The following is a 19158-nucleotide window of genomic DNA, read 5'->3' as shown; positions in this document are numbered from 1 at the left end:
AGCGTAAAGGCAGGAGGTTGGTCATCTGCCCCGGGCGGCACAGCGGGTGCCCAGAGAGCCCGCGCTCTGAAGTCCGGCAGCTTCTGGCAGAAAGCCGGGCCAAACTTTGATCAGAGTCCGAGGGGCTCGCGCAGGGCCAGGCGACGTCGATCTTAGGGGCGTCAGTTTCACGGGGTGGGGGGGGGGGGAGGAGGGGGGAGGCGTTCCCATCCGCTAGAGGGCGGGAGGCGAAGGGGAAGGCGGGCGGGGAGTGCCAGCAGAAATCCAACCCGGGAGCCCGCGGGGGCGTGGCCAGAGGGCGCCCGAGTCACGTGGGCTGGGAGGGGCCGTGGTGCCCGAGGCGACCCGCACCGCCCGCGGCGCCCAGGCGGGAGGCGTGCTCTCGGGCTGCCTGGCGCCCGCAGGGCACCCCGCAGACTCCCGAACAGGGACCCGCCGGGGCCTGGGGAACGCGACGGACTGCGGCGGAAGTCGGTGCGCGGAGTTGTGGCCTTAGGAGGAGGGGGCGGTCGTCTGGGACACGGGGGCCTGCACCACCCCACTTTCCCCAAAACACTACAGGGAGGTTTACCCGCGGCAGGGGGAGGGGGGATTAACCTCCTTCCCGTCCGCCTCCGAAGTGACGGCCAAGTCTTCCCAGGTAAGAAGGGTGCCCTCATTCAGCCCCTAACCCCCACCCACCGGCCCGAGGGTGGCCGCTGGTTGGAAGCCGGTGTCACAGGGAAGGAGGAAAGCCTCCGGCTCCAGGAGGGAACTGGCTCCAGGAGGGAACTGCCGGGGGCTCAGTGCCCACAGGCTCCGGGTTACACTAGGAGGTCCACCTCTTCTTTCCACGAAGCCCTGCTTCCGCGGGCGCCGAACTAACGGATGGGGCTGGGGAGCCCAGGACGCCTGAAATTCCCGGGGAGCTGCTTGTAGTGGGCGCTTTCCTTCCAGCCCCACCCACTAAACACACCCTGCCTGTCCCCTCCAACAAGTGTCCCTTTAACCCCTGGCTGTGTCTGAGGGTGGGGAGGGGAGAGGCACTTGGGAGCCATGATCTCACAGAGGACTGGCACAGAGCTGGGGGGCAGACATAGTTTGGGGAGGGCTTACCGGGCATCCCGGGTGTGTGTCTTGTGTTCAAGGCCATTGTAAAATATGTAAATGTGTAAACTATCAAGGAGGCCTGCTTAGACTCCACTATGTGTGTGTGTGCTCCAGTATGCCCCTGTGCAAGCACTAAGCTCGCAGACCCACCCACCCTCACCCCAGCACCTAGAGAGAAGCCATTCAAGAGCACTGTGTGTAACCCCACATCTGGAGGGCCTCCATTTCAGGGGGAGACTTCTCCCAGTTGGGTCTGGCTTTGTTCAGGACAGCAGTTCAGCAGTAGAGCTGACCAGGGCTGGTGTGCACCAGGGCCTGACTGGTGTTTGGCTGGTGGTGAAATAAGAAAGCCAGGAGGATCCAGACACAGGAGGTGAGCAGACCACGGGGATGTTATTGGAATCGCTAAGCGACTAGCGACTGGCAGAGGCACATGTTTGTGGTAGGGGAGTGTGTAGGACACTGGAATGAGCCTGTCTGCCCAGAGCTGCCCTCTCCTGGGGCATGAAAGGATAGCTCCTTTGAAGACTTTGGAGTCCCTTTCAGAAATTGGTATTTTGGGGATTATATTTAGCATGCATTCCCTGGGGAATGGGCCATGGAAGGCCTACTCTCAGCCTGTCCCTGGCTGGATAGGCGACATTCATGGTGCTTGGAGTCACACCTAGAGGCCCTCTCAAACAGGATGGCCACTCTGGAAACGTGGCTGTAGAAATCTACCCTGGGCATAACCACTGAGGACTCCAGACTTCGTTTCATTTGTAATCTCTGTGAAGCAATCCTGGACGATGTCCTTGCATTGATTGGAACCCATGTGGTTCCTGCTGTGTGTGTTCTGAGGCGTGACCGCTCTATAACTTTGGCATAAATGTAACTTGCTTGTTTTTCAGTAGATTCCTAAAAGCCTCTGTGTTATTAGAGACTAACTCCCCCCCCCACCCCCCGCCTCCACCGCACCGCGGGGGTCAGGCTGGGTATCCTTGGTAGAAACAGGATTTACTGAGAAAATTCCAGTGTACACCAGATTTGTGTGTGTGTGTGTGTGTGTGTGTGTGTGTGTGTGTATGTGTATGTATATATGTGAGGGCGCGTGCGTGAATGTGTTGGGGGAAGGGCAAAGGTAAATTTCCTTAGGAGTCCCTGGACAATGAGGGTTTGTTCTCTTGGACCTTCTCTTAAGCTAACCTTCCTGAATCTAGGCAGATTGAGTTAAGACTCTCTGTGCTCTCTCCTTTGGCTTGATGTTCAGTTCAGAATCAGATGGTGGGTTTGGCAGTTCTTCAAACAGTTAAATCCAGACTTACCATAAGCCCCAGCAATGTCATTCCTAGGTATATACTCAAGAGAGTTAAAAACATACGTTCACAGAAAAACTTGTGTATGAATGTTCATGGCATTATTCACAAGAGCCAAAAGGTGGAAACAACCCAAATGTACATCAACTGACAGAGGGATAAACAAAATGTATCTCCATACAATGCAATATTACTCAGCCATAAAAAGGAATGAAATACTGATACATGCTACAGCTTGGATGAATCTTGAAAACATTATGCTAAGTGAAAGAAACCAGACAAAAGGTATGGAATGGGCAAATGTGTAGAGACTGACAGAAAATTAGTGGCTCCCAGGGGCTGCAGGAGGAGGGAATGGGGAATAACTGCCAATGGATGAGTTTTTTCTTTTCTTTCTTTCTTTCTTTTTTTTTTTAGGGCGTTGAAAATGTCCTGGATTTAATCGTGGTGATGGTTGTACAATTTTATGAGTGTCCTAGGAACCACTGAATTGTACACTTCAAAACAGTGAATTTTATATGACTAATATCTCAATTTAAAAAATTAGTTTAAATTGGAGGTCTGCCCTGTTTTTACAGCTTTATTATTTCTGTAAAAATGACACACTCATTTAAAAATATTCAAACAATACCAAAAAAAACAAACTCAAAGAAGAAAGTAGAAACATCATGTGGGACCACTGCGAGTGCTTTGCTTTAGAGCCCAGGTCTGTCAGACGGTGAGGCCTGACCTTGGGCAAGTTACTGACTTTCTATCAAAAATGGAGAGAACAACTCACAGATAAAAAGGCAATGAATGCTAGCTGTTGTAATTATTACATGTATATGTGTATATGTAGCTAGGTACACATGTCTGATTGCCCATAAGTGGGATTAGGCTGTTCTATTACCTGACTTTTTCATGGACAAACTTTGTTTTTGTTGCATATTTTTATTGATTTCAGAGAGGAAGGGAGAGGAAGAGAGATAGAAACATCAATGATGAGAGAGAATGATTGATCAGTTGCCTCCTGCACGCCCCCTCCTCCCCACTCAGGATCGCGCCCACAACCTGGGCATGTGCCCTGAGTGGGAATCAAACTGTGCAGTGACCTCTTGGTTCATAGGTTGACTCAACCACTGAGCCACACTGGCCAGGTAACAAACTTTGTTTTCTAAGGACTTTATTTTTGTAGAGTAGTTTTAGTTCATAGCAAAATACAAGGCAAGGTACAGAAGATTTTTCATATGCCCTCTGTCCTCACACATGCACAGCCTCTCCCATTATCAACATCCCCCGCCAGAGTGGTACACTTGTTACAGTTGATGAACATGCATTGACACAGTCACCCAAAGACCATAATTTACGTTAAGATTCATTCTTGGTCTTGCACATCGTATGGGTGTGGACAAATCGTGGACAAGCATTTCATGTAAAAAGCATCCCCTCTAAAAATGAATGGCTCCAGAATATTGCCTTGTATGGGTGTATAACAGTGCATCCTGTAGTCTTCTATTGATGGGGTCTCCCATTGATTGAGGCTGGATATTTTTTCCATTGATTTTTAGAGAGAGTGGAAGGGAGGGAGGGGGAAAAGAGAGAGAGAGGAAGAGAGAGAGAGAGAGTGAGAAACATCGATATAAGAGAAACCATCAATTGGTTGCCTCCCACACCCTGACCAGGGCTGGGGCTCGAACCTGCAACCCAGGTACATGCCCTTGATGGGGAATCGAACCTGTGAGCCTTTGTTGCACAGGCTGATGCTCTAACCACTTAGCCAAATTGGCCAGGGCTACATGTGCTTTTTGAGCACCTAGGGTGTGTGGCTGGGAAGCAGCTCTGTGGCTTAAGTACGTGGTTTAGGTGTCTGACAAAGTGGATTGTGGCCAAGTGTAGGGAGTCCAACTGTCCTCAGGGGCCAAGCAAGAATTGCCACTGGGCCCTGGCTGGGTGGCTCAGGTGGTTGGAGCGTCGTCCTATACACTGAAAGTTTCCAGGTTTGATTTCCGGTCAGGATACATACCTAGGTTGTGGGTTCCATCCTTGGTCGGGGCATGTATGGGAAACAACTGATTGATGTTTCTCTCTCACATCAATGTTTCTTTCTCTCTCCCTTCTTCCTCTCTCTCAAATCAGTAAACATATCCTCCAGTGAGGATTAAAAAAAAAAAAAAAAAGAATTGGCCAAGGAAGACTCGGGTGTGCAAGAGTGTTGGGCAAGGGAGGCTGCTGAGGAGGAAGGGTGGATCAGCTGGAGAGCCGCCAGCCCACCATTCCCCAAGTGAGGGTGTCAGAGGTCAGTGGAGGAGAGAGAAGAGCAGATTCCAGGAGGGGCTTCAGGACCTCCTCGTTGCCTCATCCAGCCCCTCATGGTGAGGGAGCCCTCAGGCCCAGACCCTGGAACTCGGCTCACTGGAACTCCAGAGAAGCAGCTTGCCTTCACTGAGGGTGTACCTGGTTGGGTGGGCCAGGGTTTGCCCTTTGGGGAAGCCAGTTGATCCTGGGCCAGTTTACTGCCCCTCAGGCCTGCACTGGGGTTGCTGGGCTTACTCTCCTCCCCGGGAAGGGCCCAGGGCAGGCCTGGTGGTTAGAACTGGTGAGCATGTAGGTGTGAAAGGCACCCTGTGTGTGCTGGCCCCTGTCACCTGCCCTCCTGGCCAACCCACCTTGTTCCCTGAACTCATCTTCAGCCTCCCTTTTTGCCACCGGACTTCTTGGCCCAAACTCTGTCCTCTATGGAGAAGGTCCCAGGTATTTTCTAAGGCTCCTCCTCGAGCTTCCCTAGGTGGTGCAGTGTGACCTGACCCAGGGTCGACCCTCCCCTAACAAGCTGGGCAGCCTCTCCGGGCCTGTGACCAGCCGGCTTGGAAGCGGAGCTCTGGGTGTTTCCCTGACTGTGTGGGCTGCTGGACCCAAAGGCAGGTTGGCACAGAGCGGGCTGTGCTGAGGGGGAGGTGAAACACCCCTTCCATCGCCTGCCTCATTCCCAGCCTCTGCTCAGCTCCTGGTGTTTATTCCTGACCTCTGGCTGGGCCCTGGGCCCTCTTTGGTTTTGGCTCCCAGGAGACATTCTCCTTCTGGCCCAGTTGGCAGATTCAGCCCGATGAACACTCAGGGCGACCTTTCTGAGGGCCTGGAGCAGTGAAGGTGGCACTGCCTGCTGGGGACGCGTCCTGATCTCAGCCCTGCTGAGGGCTCTTTCCTCATCTGTAAATGGGTAGAATGCACAAGCCTCAATGAGTTGGGGACCATTTAGCCAGTGAGAAACAAAATCCCCTCAATCTTCTCTGTCAGATCTACCTCCCCCACCACGTTCTCCCTCCTCCATCAGGTTCTCCCTCCCCCACCAGGTTCTCCCTCCTTCACCAGGTTCTCCCTCCTCTACCAGCTTCTCTCTCCCCCGTCAGATTCTCCCTCCCCACCAGGTTCTCCCTCCTCCACCAGCTTCTCCCTCCTCCACTAGCTTCTCCCTCCCCCATCAGATTCTCTCTCCCCCACCAGGTTCTCCCTCCCCCACCAGGTTCTCCCTCCCCCACCAGATTCTCCCTCCTCTACCAGCTTCTCTCTCCCCCGTCAGATTCTCCCTCCCCACTAGGTTCTCCCTCCTCCACCAGCTTCTCCCTCCTCCACCAGCTTCTCCCTCCCCCATCAGATTCTCCCTCCCCCACCAGGTTCTCCCTCCTTCATCAGGTTCTCCCTCCCTTAACAGTTTCTTCTGCCCTCACCAGGTTCTCCCTCCTCCACCAGCTTCTCCCTCCCCCATCAGATTCTCCCTCCCCCACCAGGTTCTCCCTCCTTCATCAGGTTCTCCCTCCCTTAACAGTTTCTCCTGCCCTCACCAGGTTCTCTCTCCCTCACCAGGTTCTCCCTCCCTCACCAAGTTCTCCCTCCCTCACCAAGTTCTCCCTCCCCCAGCAGGTTCTCCCTCCCCCAGGGGAGAAATTAGGCAGTGGATATTTGAATACCAACAAGAACAGTGCCTGGAGCTCCAACCATAAGCTGCCCCTATAAGTGTGGGGACCATTTTGGGGGCCACCATGTCTTGGAAACCTATGTGTTCAAGGACATCTTAGGGTGTTCCCTCACATTACAGGGGGTAAATGGAGACCAGGGGGGGATGGGTTGTGCCCAGGCCACACAGGAAGCAGGGCTGGGGTGCTGCCCGAGAGGGCCCCAGGCTGGCTGGAACACACTTCCCCATCAAGGGGAAGCTGTCTGCCCTTCAAGATCGACCCGAATCCACTCCCTCCTCCTTGCCACCCGCTGCCGCCCCCACTGTGAACCTCCATCCCTGATGCCCACAGCCGCTGTTGGGCCTCTCTTGCTGCTTTCTGTGCATGTCAGCTTTGCCATCCTTTAGTGTCTCTCCTTGGCAGCCTGCTTTATTTCTGTCTCCTTAGAGCCCGGCACAGGCCAGGAGGAGGTGTGATTGCCTGTCGCCTCCAGCCAGCATCTCCCAACAACCCCTCCCTGCTCTCAGGATCTCAGCTGCAGTCCAGATCGCTCCCCAGGTAGCTGGGCTCCCACACTGGAGAGCCCTGAGGCCCTGCACCATGAGCAGCCTTCTCTGGGGTTAAGCTGGACAGGGGTAAGGCCTCTGACTGCAGCCCCAGGCCAGCTTCTCAGCCCTCGAAAGAGACAGACTCTGGGATGCGCCAGGTGACCCGGGCTCTTTGGATGGTGAGCCTGGTAGATTGCTTCTCAGGCTGGCTGGGGGCACCCAGGCAAACTTCGCCACCTCTTCCTTTTCCCTCTGTGCTGACTCAACTCAGCCCAAGGCTGTCCTCTGCCTCAGATGTCTTCCAGTGTCATGCTCTGGGCCAAGGGTTTGTGAATTTCATCTCCTCAGGAACTCAACCAAGGTTTGCTCAGTCTCTTGGACCCTGGTCCAGCTGCACCAGTCCAGGTGTGAGTGTGGGCTATCATAATTCCATCCCATCACCCAAACACACAGTTCCAGGTGGCCTGCAGTCCTGGCCCTCCACCCTCTGCAGACATTGTCCCTGGCATTAAGCAGGTGCTTGCTTCCCCCTCTCCCTCACTGGAGCCCACACGATCAGCACTGCTCCCTACCGTCCTTCTTACCATCCTTCTTAATTACTTCTCAGTCTTTAACCAGCACTGTTTCTTCTCGCAGCAGACGTCTCTTCTGGCCCCATGTCTCCTGGGGAGGTTGCCCAGCAGTCCTGGTGTACACCCACTGTCCCAGGAATGCTCGGGGAATGACCTGCCCACTGCAGGCCTCTTCTCCCTGCCCCACTGTCACGGCCCAGTCACACCACATCCTATTTTGCAGGTTGATTGTCAAAACCTGTCTATTGATCTCCTTAGGCCTGGGGCTCAAGCTGGTGAGTGGGCAGAATCTGGTCAGAGTGTTTGCTTAGGTTGGGGCTTAAGAATTTTATTTCGTTCCTTTGATGTGGCCCGTGCTTGCAGTTCCTCACAGGTGTGCCACCGTCTCTGTTACTGTGTACCTGACCAGCTTCCCAGGTCTTCATCCTCCTCCTGCCCTTCGGTTTGTAAGCCCCTCCTTTACAAGGGCAGGGACCATATCTGTCTGTCTGTCTCTGACCCCAGGATCCACGGCACAGGGCATATCAAAGAGCAGGAGCTCATTTAAGTTACGAGTGAGCAAATATATTGAGTGGGGAAAAAATGCAGAATAGTTTAATGTGTGCAAAAATAATTATGATTGTAGGTACACAGAATATCTCTGAAGGACTCATATAAATTTGGTAACATGGATGCAGTGGAGAATGGAACTGTGTGTTTGGGTGATGGGATGGAATTATGATAGCCCTGTTCCTTTGGAATTCAGACTTTACAATTAAAATCTTAACGATGACAAAAATTAAAACGGTCAAGTCTCAGCATTTGAGGCCTTTCTTGCTGTGGGCTCACTCTGCCCTCCCAGCCTTGAGCTTCCCCTAACTCCGATGTGGTCTCTCCTTCTATCCCTGCAGTGGCGGTTCGAGATGGGGTCCCAGGTCTCCATGGAAGTGAGAGGTGTGCATGTGGTGATCGTAGGCGGGGGCTTTGGCGGGATAACGGCCGCCAGCCAGTTGCAGGCACTGAACATCTCCTTCACGCTGGTGGACATGAAGGACTCCTTCCACCACAATGTGGCAGCCCTCCGGGCCTCCGTGGAGAGCGGTAACTGGCTCCTTTCTGGGGCTTTCTTGGTCTTATCACACTGTGGGCCTGGGGGTGGTTTTCTTGACTTAGAGCACGGTACCTATATTCAACCTCTAGACAAATTCTGGAGAATCTAAAGGTCAATGGCCTTAAGCAGCTACCATATCAAGGCCCTAGAGTAAGAGCTTGAGCTTCCCTGAGGCCCCTGGGCCAGACTGGCACATTGGGGTGGTGGATACCCTGGGTACACCACTGGCCTAGATGTGTGGTCAGGGGCACCCCTGTTGGTATGCAGTTCAGGAGAGGTTCTGATTCTGTCTCCTGTGGGCAGCCCAGTTTTACACTGTGACTTCCTCTGTGTCCACTCCCCAGGGTTTGCCAAAAAGACATTCATTTCCTACTCGAAGAGCTTCAAGAATAGCTTCCGGCAGGGCGTGGTGGTTGAGATTGATCTGAAGAATCAGACGGTGCTGCTGGAGGATGGCGAGGTGAGCAGGGCTGACAGCTGCTGGTGGGAGACCTGGGCAGGTCTACCTGGCAGGCCTCACGGGGGGAGAGAGGCCTCTGGCCCCAGCCCTGCCTGGTGCTGAGAGCAGCTTCCTCATAAGCAGAGGCCTGACTACAACAGCCACAGAGTGTGGGGGCAGACATTTCCTGAGCCTTTCCTGTACCCCAGCCACTGGCTTAAGCTTTACACAGTCTCCTGTGATGCCCGCCATGACTCAGGGAGGTGGTGTAGCCTCCTGTCACGTGGGGTAAGTGGCTCTCCCGGGACCCCACAGCCAGGAAGATACTCAGCCGGGATTTGAACTCAGGCAGTTTCCTCCCAGAGCCCACGCTCAGAAAGCTAGTGTCCTGGACCAGCCCCAGGCCTGGCCAACCTCCGCGCCCACTGGATTCAAAGGGTAGGCACACACTGGATCCACATCCCTGGATTGGGAAGTCATGGGGGCAGACTTTTCCTTCATTCCTCTTCCAGCCCGGGTAGTAGCTCGGCGCCTGGTATACACCTGCAGTGATGTGCGCTCCACCCATGAGCTGCCACCAGCCCAATCGTCATGTTGAGAGTCACCTCCAGTCTTGCCCTCTACTCTATCCAAAGCTAAAGGGGAATTGGAAAAAGGGGATGCAATGTCTGTCCTCAATTTCTTTCCTTTGATTTTGTGTGAATCAATCCTACTTGGATTAATTTTAGGGCCGGGAATCTCTCACTTGGAAAGATTGCTGAGAGTCGCCTTGTTCTGTGGTTTCGGGCCAGACTTTTCAGAGCTCTGGAGGGTCCATGAGGGTCCATGGGAAGAGGGGCCAAGCGGGACACAGACCTCCCCATCCTCCTTCCATCAGAACAGCACTGGTTTTGTCAACTTGATATATTTAGGCTCCAAGCAGGATCTACCTCCCTCCCTCCTTTCCTTTGTTTTGGGGGTACAGGGGGCAATTTCTCCTAAAATACCTAGGAGAGTCTAAACTAATTCCACATTGGAAGCTGGAATCCTGCTTTTTCCTGTTTCCAGCTTCCCCGCCCCCCCCACTGTGGGGAGCTCAGCCCTCTCATTTTCACGCTGGGGGCTCTGGCAGGAGGCAAGTCTCTTTTTTAGGTTCTCCTGGGTTCTAGCACCACCCCTTGGCTTAACCATGTGCTGGTTTTGCTCCCCGCCAAGGAGGGCTGCCTCAGTGCCCAGAGGGCTCAGTACCTGTGGGTCTGGGGGTGGATGAGGAACCCGGGTCTGCCCTCACCTTTCTTTTCCTTGCCCCTCACAGGCACTGCCCTTCTCGCATCTTATCCTGGCCACGGGCAGCACTGGGTTCTTCCCTGGCAAGTTGAACCAGGTTTTCAGCCAGCAGGAGGCCATTCAGGCCTACGAGAACATGGTGAAGCAGGTGAGCGCCCCTGGCCCCAGGCAGGGCAGTGAGCGCAGACTGGGTGGCCACTGGAGAGCAGAATAACTGGGGGGACAGCAGGGAGACCCTAGGAGATGTTCAGGGCTGTGACAGTGGCTGCAAAGATGGAGAGTTATTAGAGAGACTCCTGGGAAGAGACCTTTGGATCTGTCATCAATGTCTGGACATGAGCACCCAGACCTGCTCATGTAGCGATTGGGGATCCCACCTCCTCTCTCGGGGCTCCTGGTGGCACAGGGCCTTGTGGTTTATAGAGCAGGCTTGGTCCATGCCCTCAGTCAGCTCTCACAGCCATCCTGAGAGCAGGTGGGTGCTCTCTCCCCTTCGAAGTGATGAGGAGTGGAGACCAGGGAAGGATCTCAGGGTGAGTGCTGCTACCTGACTTGGCCAGGACTTCCCCTCTCGGCACATCTCTGAGAAGCCGGGAGAAAAGACACTCGTGTAGAGGTTAGGAGCCCGGCTTTGAACTTAGACAGACCTGGGCCTTGGTCATCTGAAGGGTGGGCAGGTAGTATGATACCTGCCTCTTGGGGCTATTGTGAGCATCAAAGGAGAAAATGCAGGGAGACACCCAGCAAGTGCTAGGCCCTGAGGAAACACATTTAGACCTCAAATTTGGAAAGAGTTCTCTACTCTTTTGGCAAGGACCCCTGCTCCCCCCAACCCCAGTGCTGCCCCTTGAGGCAGGGTGAATTTGAGGGTGTGTTTTCACATTTGCTTCTGCTCCAGGTCCAGTGCTCACAGTCCATCGTGGTGGTGGGCGGAGGCTCTGCTGGAGTGGAGATGGCAGCGGAGATTAAAACCGAGTATCCCGAGAAAGAGGTGGGCAAGCGGCCTTGGCTTTGACCTCTCAGTGGCTGGCTTCGTTCTGTGTTGTCAAAGGAAAATCAGGAATTTGCTCAAGGCCTGGGAGGCAGAGCTCCCTTAACACACAGTGGGAGTCTGTGTTTCCCATCTCCTGCTCTCTGCACTGAGGGATCCCCTAAAGTCCCTTTCTGATGGGAATTTTCCTGGACAGCCAGGATGTGTCCTAGTTGAGTGAGGGGTCCTACCTCTTGGTCCAACCAGGAGAATCAAGGCCAGGGGAGACCCCTTACAAAAGATTAACTCCTGTGTCCCCTCAATGTCCCAGCTTTGTGATCTGAACATAGACTTTGCCTCTTTTTGCTGACAACTAGTTTGGCCAAAAGCACCTTTAGTTGTTTTTTTTTTGGTCTTGAAGAGACGGTAGTCCTTGCCCTGGACAGCCCCAGGGGGAGCCTGCGGTGCAGCCCCTCACTAAGGACTGGCCGGCACTGCCTTCTGCCCACGGGAGGGTGGCCCTGTTCCCTTTTAATGATGGAGGGATAGAGCATCTGGCTGGCACCCTGGAGAGAAAACACATCCTGGCAGCTGCGAAGGCTCAGCTGAGGGCTGAGCGATGATTGGTAATTATGGAGGCAAGAGCATGCTTGCAGCTGATGCCAGATCCGCTTCTGAGAGCCGCGTGGAGCCTGTGGCTGCTTCTCTTTCCCGAGGGAAAGGCACGTTGGTTTTGAAAAGTGAGATCAATATGGGCTAATTTAATTATACAGTTGTTCGCTGACAAATTGTTGGAAATTATTATGAATAATTGATGTAAAAGTTCATTAATTTTGATTTATGGGGTAAAGACCAGTCTGAAGTAAGAAGTAACTCAGGAAAACTTCCGTATGTTTATGATCAGTAGACACATAAGAGTAATAACAGCCACCGTGCTGTTATGTGCGTTATACACACATGCTCATTTCGTCATTACATTTCTTTTTTAAAATTTATCTTTAAAAAATATTTTTATTGATTTCAGAGAGGAAGGGAGAGAGAGAGAGAGAGAGAGAAACATCAGTGATGAGAGAGAATCACTAATCGGCTGCCTCCTGCATAGCCCCGTACTGGGGATGGAGCCCGCAACCCGGGCATGTGCCCTTGACCGGAATCTAACCTGGGACCCTTCAGTCCGCAGGTCGACCCTCTATACACTTAGCCAAACCAGCTAGGGCTTAAATTTATCTTTATTGTTGAAAGTATTACAGATTCCCCTTTGGGTTTTTTTTTTCTTCCATTGACCCCCTCAACCCCCCATCCCTGCCCCCATCATTACAACATTTCTAGGAGTGGGACCGCAATCCATCTTACTGAGTTGTCAGGTAGTGTCCGAGTGAGTATCCAAGATGGGATTTCAACCCAGGCAGTCTGATTCCAAAGTCCAGGCTTTGAACACCATTCCAGGCTGCCTCTCGCTTCCCTGTGCTGACCCACATGCCAGGAAGTGCTAGTTTTAGAACCGGCTTTAATGTAAATGTCAGGTTGACATACAGTTATAATGTCAATGGCTTATATATAGACTGTGTGACCATAAGTGCCCAAGGATGTTCGAAATAATTTTCCACGTGGCGCTCTGTGTGGTTGTGGCATGCTGGCCTATTCTGATGGACCGGGAGACGTGGGCTCCAGCCCAGCTTGCCGTGAGCTGGTTCCAGTGTTGGGCAAATTGCTTCACTTGGGCCCCAGTTCCCAAACCTGTGAACTGAGGTAGGGGAGGTGGGGGAGGCAGACTGGGTGTTTTTGAGCCTCTTACTGTGTGCAGGAGGCTCAGTGGCTCCTCTGTCCTACGGTCGTTTGTCCCCAGGTCACTCTTATTCACTCCCAAATGGCCCTGGCTGACAAGGAGCTCCTGCCCTGTGTCCGGCAGGAGGCGAAGGATATCCTGCTCCAGAAAGGCGTGCAGCTGCTGCTGAGTACGTGCCGTTCCCCTTGCCCTGCCCTCCCCCTGGCCCAGTGAGATTGGGCTCGAGGCTTGGTCACTGCCCTCAGCTAGAGGGTGGCCACATTCTCTGAGTTCTGGGGTTGAGCATCAAAGCCCATTTGAGCCCTGATGTCCAGCCGGAGGTTGTGTCTGCCCTCGGGCAGGACAGAAGCCCTCATACTTATGGGATTTCATGTCACGGACCAGCACTGTCCTGGCTATTGGTTTGGACAACATGCAGGTGGTACCTATTTGTTGAATGATTTTTAGAAAATCATCTAAAGACTTTGACCTGAATTATGATGTCTCTGTGGTGGAGAGGAGAGGTGTTTTGGTTTGTATCTTGAGGGTGGTGGGAGAGTGGCTTTTGTCCAGAGCAAGAGGGAAGAGAACCACCCAGCAGCTAGCAAGTGGGGCTCTAACCCCAGGGTGTCCTCCACACTTCGTGGGGCTCAGCCGCTTTGTTTACTTCCGGGAAGGGGTGGTGTCTGCTCTATGAAAGCCAGGCTGGCTCTTGTCTCCTTGCTCCTGGCTCTGCAGTATTGTGATCACCTCTACTTTTAGGCAGTGAGGAGGGTAGGCTGGCTTCAGCTTTGTCTGGAGGGCCTGTCCTGCCTGGGCAGGTTGGCATAGCTCACCGTCGGGGAGGCATGTTGGAGGTCTTCCTAAAATAGCTTTTCCCAGAACTTGGGAAACTCAGCCTCAAATTGCTTCTTGGAACTTTCCTCCCATCGTATCCCTTGGGGCCTGGTGTCCAGATTGTGCTTGTGTGGGTAGCAGGTGGACTGGGAGAGGAGCAGGGCGGGAAGGGGGAGTGGAGTCATTGCCTAATTGGGCTACAGCATCCAGGCCTTTCCTGGGGCCTTCATGGGTCTCCAGACTTCCCCGGGTCAGCTTTGGCGTGGACCAGCCTTGTCCACCCTCTGCCAGCCTCCTGGTCACAGACCTCCCTTGACAGGTGAGCGGGTGAGCAACATGGCAGAGTTGCCTTTCAATGAGTATCGCGAGTGCATCAGTGTACAGACGGACAAAGGCACTGAGGTGGCCACCAACCTGGTGATTGTCTGCAATGGTATCAAGATCAACAGCTTTGCCTACCACCGTGCATTTGGTAAGCAGGTGGCAGAGCCACTGTCCACTCCTCAGGTTGCCTCCTTACTACCTAGCATCCAAGGCCCCTCAGGCCTTTCCCCCAGGAATCGGCACCCCCTACTTTCCCCCCTCCATCCCAGCAGCTCTTTCGTCTCTTCTGAATGGTGACATCAAACTTTAAATTTAGGTTCAGGTTCACTCTTGCTGTCCTTTCCTCAGCTGTGATAATGATGACTTAGCCCAAGATGTCCAAGGTGACAAGACTCTTCCAAAATGGGGGCCTGCCCCCAAGCAGCAAGAGATGAGAACAGGTTTCATAGAGCTGAAAAAGATCTGCTTTCTGTTCCTGTCCTTGGATCATGGATGCAGAGGAAATTCTGGGGTCAGGCCTTTCTCTGTTCACAGGTGTGCTGCTCTCCCCAAACCCTGACCCAGATGTTTGGCCACTTGGGCTGGGATGACCATTTGGGAAGTGGGGGCAATATTGTGGCCTCGTGTCCTTAAAGTTCAATATTGGACCATCGAGCTGATGGAAACATCAAGCTGATGGACTCATGCCTCCATGTGTGAATGGAGACCCAGTGGCTCCTTGTCAGGCCCCATGTTGCTGTGTCCTCAGGTTCCCTCATTTATTCCTGAGTCCCATTCCTGCCCGGGAGCTCCTCCTCTATGCCTGCAGGAAAGACTTAACCAATCCCAGAGGAAGGAAGTAGTCCAGGCCAGGCATGTGGGTGGAACTGAGGGTTAATGGACAGAGAGCCCAAAATTTAACACCTAATTGTCCTAATGATATACTTCAAAGGTAAGCTTTTAAGTCCCTTAAAATGAAAAGTTTATCATTTATTAAAGCCCTGTATTTATTTTAAAAAGCTGATCCACGTTCAAAAGAAAATTCAAGACATGGCCAAGTTGTGAACTTAAGCACTGTGTTCATCATGGTAACTCACAGAGGCATGCACATTACAGAAAATGACCCTAGCTGCCTTTTTGATCAGTTTCCACCCTGGAGTGGTAACCTTGCCTCTGCAGGAGGAGTTCTGAGGTGGGGGCTTCAAGCGGAAATAAGCTCGGTGGGCGGCTTGCCTCTGGAGAATGTGCCTCTTGGGGTGGCTTGACCAGCACCAGAGCTCCTCTTCTCTGTGCTCTGGGGGCCACTTAACATGGCAGCTTAGGGTTTTGGTTTCCTGTTGGTTTTGCCTGGCAGATAGTGGACTGGCCAGCAATGGTGCCCTGAGGGTGAACGAGTACCTCCAGGTGGAAGGCTACAGCCACATCTACGCCATCGGTGACTGTGCCGACGTGAAGGAGCCCAAGATGGCCTATCATGCTGGCCTCCATGCCAACATCGCCGTGGCCAATATCATCAACTCCATGAAACAGAGGCCCTTCAAGGCCTATAAACCAGGTGAGGGAGTCCCACGTGCTTCACAGTTTTTAAAAAAAATATTTTTATTGATTTCAGAGAGGAAGGGAAAGGGAGAGATAGAAACATCAATGATGAGAGAATCATTGATTGGCTGCCTCCTGCACGCCCCCTACTGGGGATCGAGCCTGCAACCCGAGCACATGCACTTGACTGGAATCGTACCTGGGACCCTTCAGTCTGCAGGCCGAGGCTCTATCCACTGAGCCAAACCAACTAGGGGAGTGGTTGGCAAACCGTGGCTCGCGAGCCACATGCGGCTCTTTGGCCCCTTGAGTGTGGCTCTTCCACAAAATACCACGGCCTGGGCGAGTCTATTTTGAAGAAGTGGCGTTAGAAGAAGTTTAAGTTTAAAAAATTTGGCTCTCAAAAGAAATTTCAATCGTTGTACTGTTGATATTTAGCTCTGTTGACTAATGAGTTTGCCAACCACTGAACTAGGGCAACTTTTGCTTCAGTTTTAAATGAGTAGGGGTTAGGCATGGTGAAAGTCTTTGAGATAACTGACCACTAGTACCAACTTTTTTCTTTTTCAAATGTTTTTTATTAATATGGGAGAGGGAGAGAGAGAAAGAAACATCAATGTGAGAGCAATGGATTGGCTGCCTCCTGCACGCCTCCTACCGGGCACTGAGCCTGAAAGCCCAGCAAGTACCCTGACCGGGAATCGAACTGGCAACCTTTTGGTGCACAGGACGACATTCAACCCCAACGGCCAGGGCTAGGACAAACTTTTAAAGCTGGCGACAGAAACACTCCCTAGAGCGCTTTAATAATTTGTAATTAATAAATAAATCTGGGAATTGCCTGCCACAGATGATGAGCAGGACTCGAGTTTGTGCCTCTGCTCCACAGGTGCACTGACGTTCCTCTTGGCCATGGGGAGAAATGACGGTGTGGGCCAGATCAGCGGCTTCTATGTGGGGCGGTTCATGGTTCGGCTGGCCAAGAGCCGGGACCTGTTCGTCTCCACGAGCTGGAAAACCATGCGGCAGTCTCCACCCTGATGAGGAGGCTGGGCGGGAGACGAGGTACCACCGTCACCTGGGAACAGATTGCCTGACAAGTGGTACCCACCTGACAGCTGTCAAAGGGCACTCTTTCTGAGTAAGATGCCACTGATGTACTCACCAGAAACACAACTTACAGAAAAGCAAAAATGGAGAGGAGAGAGAAAGAGAGAGAAACAGAGAGGGAGAGAGAAAGAGAGACTAAAAAGACACTCCCTAGAGGATTCTTTCTGGGTTTGGCAAGGCCGAATGCTTCACTTGGTCCTGGGAGTGCGAAGCTAGCCTTCTGCATAACAGGCTCCCCTTGGATGTGTGTGCATGTGCAGGCGTTGGGTCTCCTGAGGGCTGGCTTCCTGTCTTAGGGCAGGAAGGAGGGCCTGCCAAGTGAGACCAGCTAAGGAAGGGGGTCTTGTACCCCAGTCTTGCCCGTCGTTCAGAGGGTGGGGAAGCCCACACATCCTGCAATACTCCAGTTGTTAGTAGGAGACTGATTTTAAACTGTTAGTCCCTATAGTCTTTAATCTTAACGAAATGTTCTATATTTCAATTTTTATACCATATATACTATGATTGTATATCATAGGTTATATTTAAGAAGAAAGATAAAAATTTTCCTGTTGGTTAGTCCATGCTAACAGTGAGTTTTTACTAAGCTAAGGGAAGTTAAGACCGAGACCTGGCCTGCCAGCTGCTGGAGGTGTTTAAGGGGAGGCAGCCGAGCTATGTGACCTTTGGATGGGTCGCCATCGGTTAACATCCAGGGAGCAGAAGAGCCCCTGTGTGCTTCCAGGCTGCTGTCGTGGGGCAAACTTACAAGTGAAAAAACTCCTTTGTGGTTTTGTGCTTCTGGTTTCTTGGCCAACCCTAATGTCACTTATCTGGAGACCTGGCCTGGTAGGGAGGATGCCTGCCAGCAGCTATGTTAAGGGTATACTGACTCCTCTACGTGGGAGAGAACTTCAATCTGGAGGAGCCTATTTTGGACCCCGTAAGTTCACTCTCAGCAGAAGTGGTTGATCAGTTCATCCGAATAAACTCAGGTTCTGGCCCTGCCCAGCCTGCCCTCCCTGCTTACCTTTGATGTGGCCTCTGGATACTTGGCCAGAGTCCTTGGACACCAGCCTCACGGGGGCTCTCACTCCATCCCGTCTGGGCTGTGGCCTGGGCTAATGAGACATGTGCCTCTCCCCCAAGCATGGCTTCCCCACTGGGGCATCGCCCAGGGCTGAGTTCCTATGGACCAACGCCAACGAGGCCCCCCTTCTGGAAGCAGGACCTGATGCCCGAGAAACAGGCCATTCTGTGCTGTCTGACCTGGGGCCTACCTAGCATGGCAGGTGTCAAAGCCCATTGGAGACAGGCCTTGTTCTGTTTATAACATTCTAGATGTGCCCACACCCATGGGGACAGTTTTCCAAACAGGAAAATGTTGCAATAAAAGAATATGTTGTAAGAAAGACACTGAATCTTTTATTTTTTTCCTTTCATTTTCTTTTTCTTTAAAAAACAAAACAAAACAGAAAAAAGCCTGAAGTAAATCCTTTTTAGGAGTAGTTACAGGTATAAGGCTGGGGGGGGGGGAAGGCGGGGGGGGGCACTAAGATAAAGCACCAGTGAGATGCCTTTCTAATTTTCTCCTCCATCACGGAACACAGAGAGCCTCTGAGCAGAGCCCAGGCCACTTGTATGCCCTCCTCCCTTGCAAAAGGAGAAACAGAAGACAATAATTTTGAAAGGATTTTCTTTGTGTGTGTAAAAGTCAATGCTATAAATCTAAAATGAAGTCTGTTTTTTTAAAAAGTTCTAAAACAACAGGAAGAAAACACATGGAAAGAACCCCTCGTGGAGACCTGGTTTTTAGGACTGAGGCTCTTTTTAACGAGAATATAAAATGCAGAGGCTCCTTCCGTGGGCGGGACCTGCTCCCGCAGCCTCTGCCACCCACTTCCCTTCAGCCGCCCAACACTCCCTTTCTCTCTCCTTTTAAAAAATAAAACCTGCTCCTGTGACTGATCCTCCTGCAACTCCTGTTGGCAAGTGCAGCCGGGCGGCTACTTGGTGTCGAGCTTGGCCATCTCCTGCACGTAGATGCCGATGCTCTCGCTGTCGAAGAGCAGGAAGTAGACGTTCTTCAGCGAGGATGCGCTCGAGTCATCAAAGTGGGCCGAGATGGCTTTGAGGGTCACCTGAGCGGCCGTCTGTTTGGGGAAGCAGTTTCTGTGCCAAAGGAAAAGAAAAGCCCATGTCACTTTGGTCCCTGGGACCCATGGAGTAACAGCCCAGGGCAGGGCAAAGCGGGCCCTTCTTATCTTGGCCCTGGGCGCTGACTGCCATCGCATGGCGTCTAACCATGTGCAGGCTGGTCCACGCACAATCTCCTTTGATGCTAGTCAGAGCAACAGCTGGGTGTGAGGGGGGAGCAGGGGACCTATATCATCACCTTACAGGTGCCACAGTGACTCAGGCACA

General features: G+C 52.5%; 2 protein-coding genes across 3 annotated transcripts in view; one reads left to right on the top strand and one right to left on the bottom strand.

The window, feature by feature from the left end:
- Nucleotides 1-330: 330 nt before the first annotated feature.
- AIFM2 (AIF family member 2) lies at nucleotides 331-18140 on the top strand. Of its 2 annotated transcripts, none has more exons than XM_080688656.1 (9): nucleotides 331-640; nucleotides 8327-8516; nucleotides 8871-8986; nucleotides 10260-10379; nucleotides 11130-11222; nucleotides 13048-13156; nucleotides 14123-14275; nucleotides 15461-15661; nucleotides 16535-18140. In XM_080688656.1, exons 2-9 carry the CDS (start codon nucleotides 8339-8341, stop codon nucleotides 16684-16686), a joined length of 1122 nt encoding a protein of 373 aa, XP_080544782.1. In that variant the 5' UTR covers nucleotides 331-640; nucleotides 8327-8338; the 3' UTR covers nucleotides 16687-18140. The 2 variants fall into 2 exon arrangements, with proteins under 2 accessions (XP_080544782.1, XP_080544783.1); XM_080688657.1 differs by having other exon boundaries at nucleotides 344-474.
- MACROH2A2 (macroH2A.2 histone) overlaps nucleotides 18137-19158 on the bottom strand; it is a 42696-nt gene continuing 41674 nt past the window's right edge. The window contains exon 9 of the mRNA XM_080688658.1: nucleotides 18137-18906. Within this exon, the coding sequence (XP_080544784.1) occupies nucleotides 18741-18906 (166 nt within the window). The 3' untranslated portion in view covers nucleotides 18137-18740. The remainder of the gene's footprint in view (nucleotides 18907-19158) is intronic.

Source organism: Plecotus auritus (assembly GCF_963455305.1).
Source record: "Plecotus auritus genome assembly, chromosome: 9".
NCBI classification, from domain to species: Eukaryota; Metazoa; Chordata; class Mammalia; order Chiroptera; family Vespertilionidae; genus Plecotus; species Plecotus auritus.
This window is presented reverse-complemented; position numbering and strand designations above follow the sequence as displayed.

Bases quoted from the DNA above. Each gene is read 5' to 3' on its own strand.
- AIFM2 (XM_080688656.1), top strand. From the start codon at position 8,339: ATGGGGTCCCAGGTCTCCATGGAAGTGAGAGGTGTGCATGTGGTGATC. The intron at 8,987-10,259 runs GTGAGCAGGGCT...TGCCCCTCACAG, and splicing joins TGCTGCTGGAGGATGGCGAG to GCACTGCCCTTCTCGCATCT. The intron at 14,276-15,460 runs GTAAGCAGGTGG...TTTGCCTGGCAG, and splicing joins TGCCTACCACCGTGCATTTG to ATAGTGGACTGGCCAGCAAT.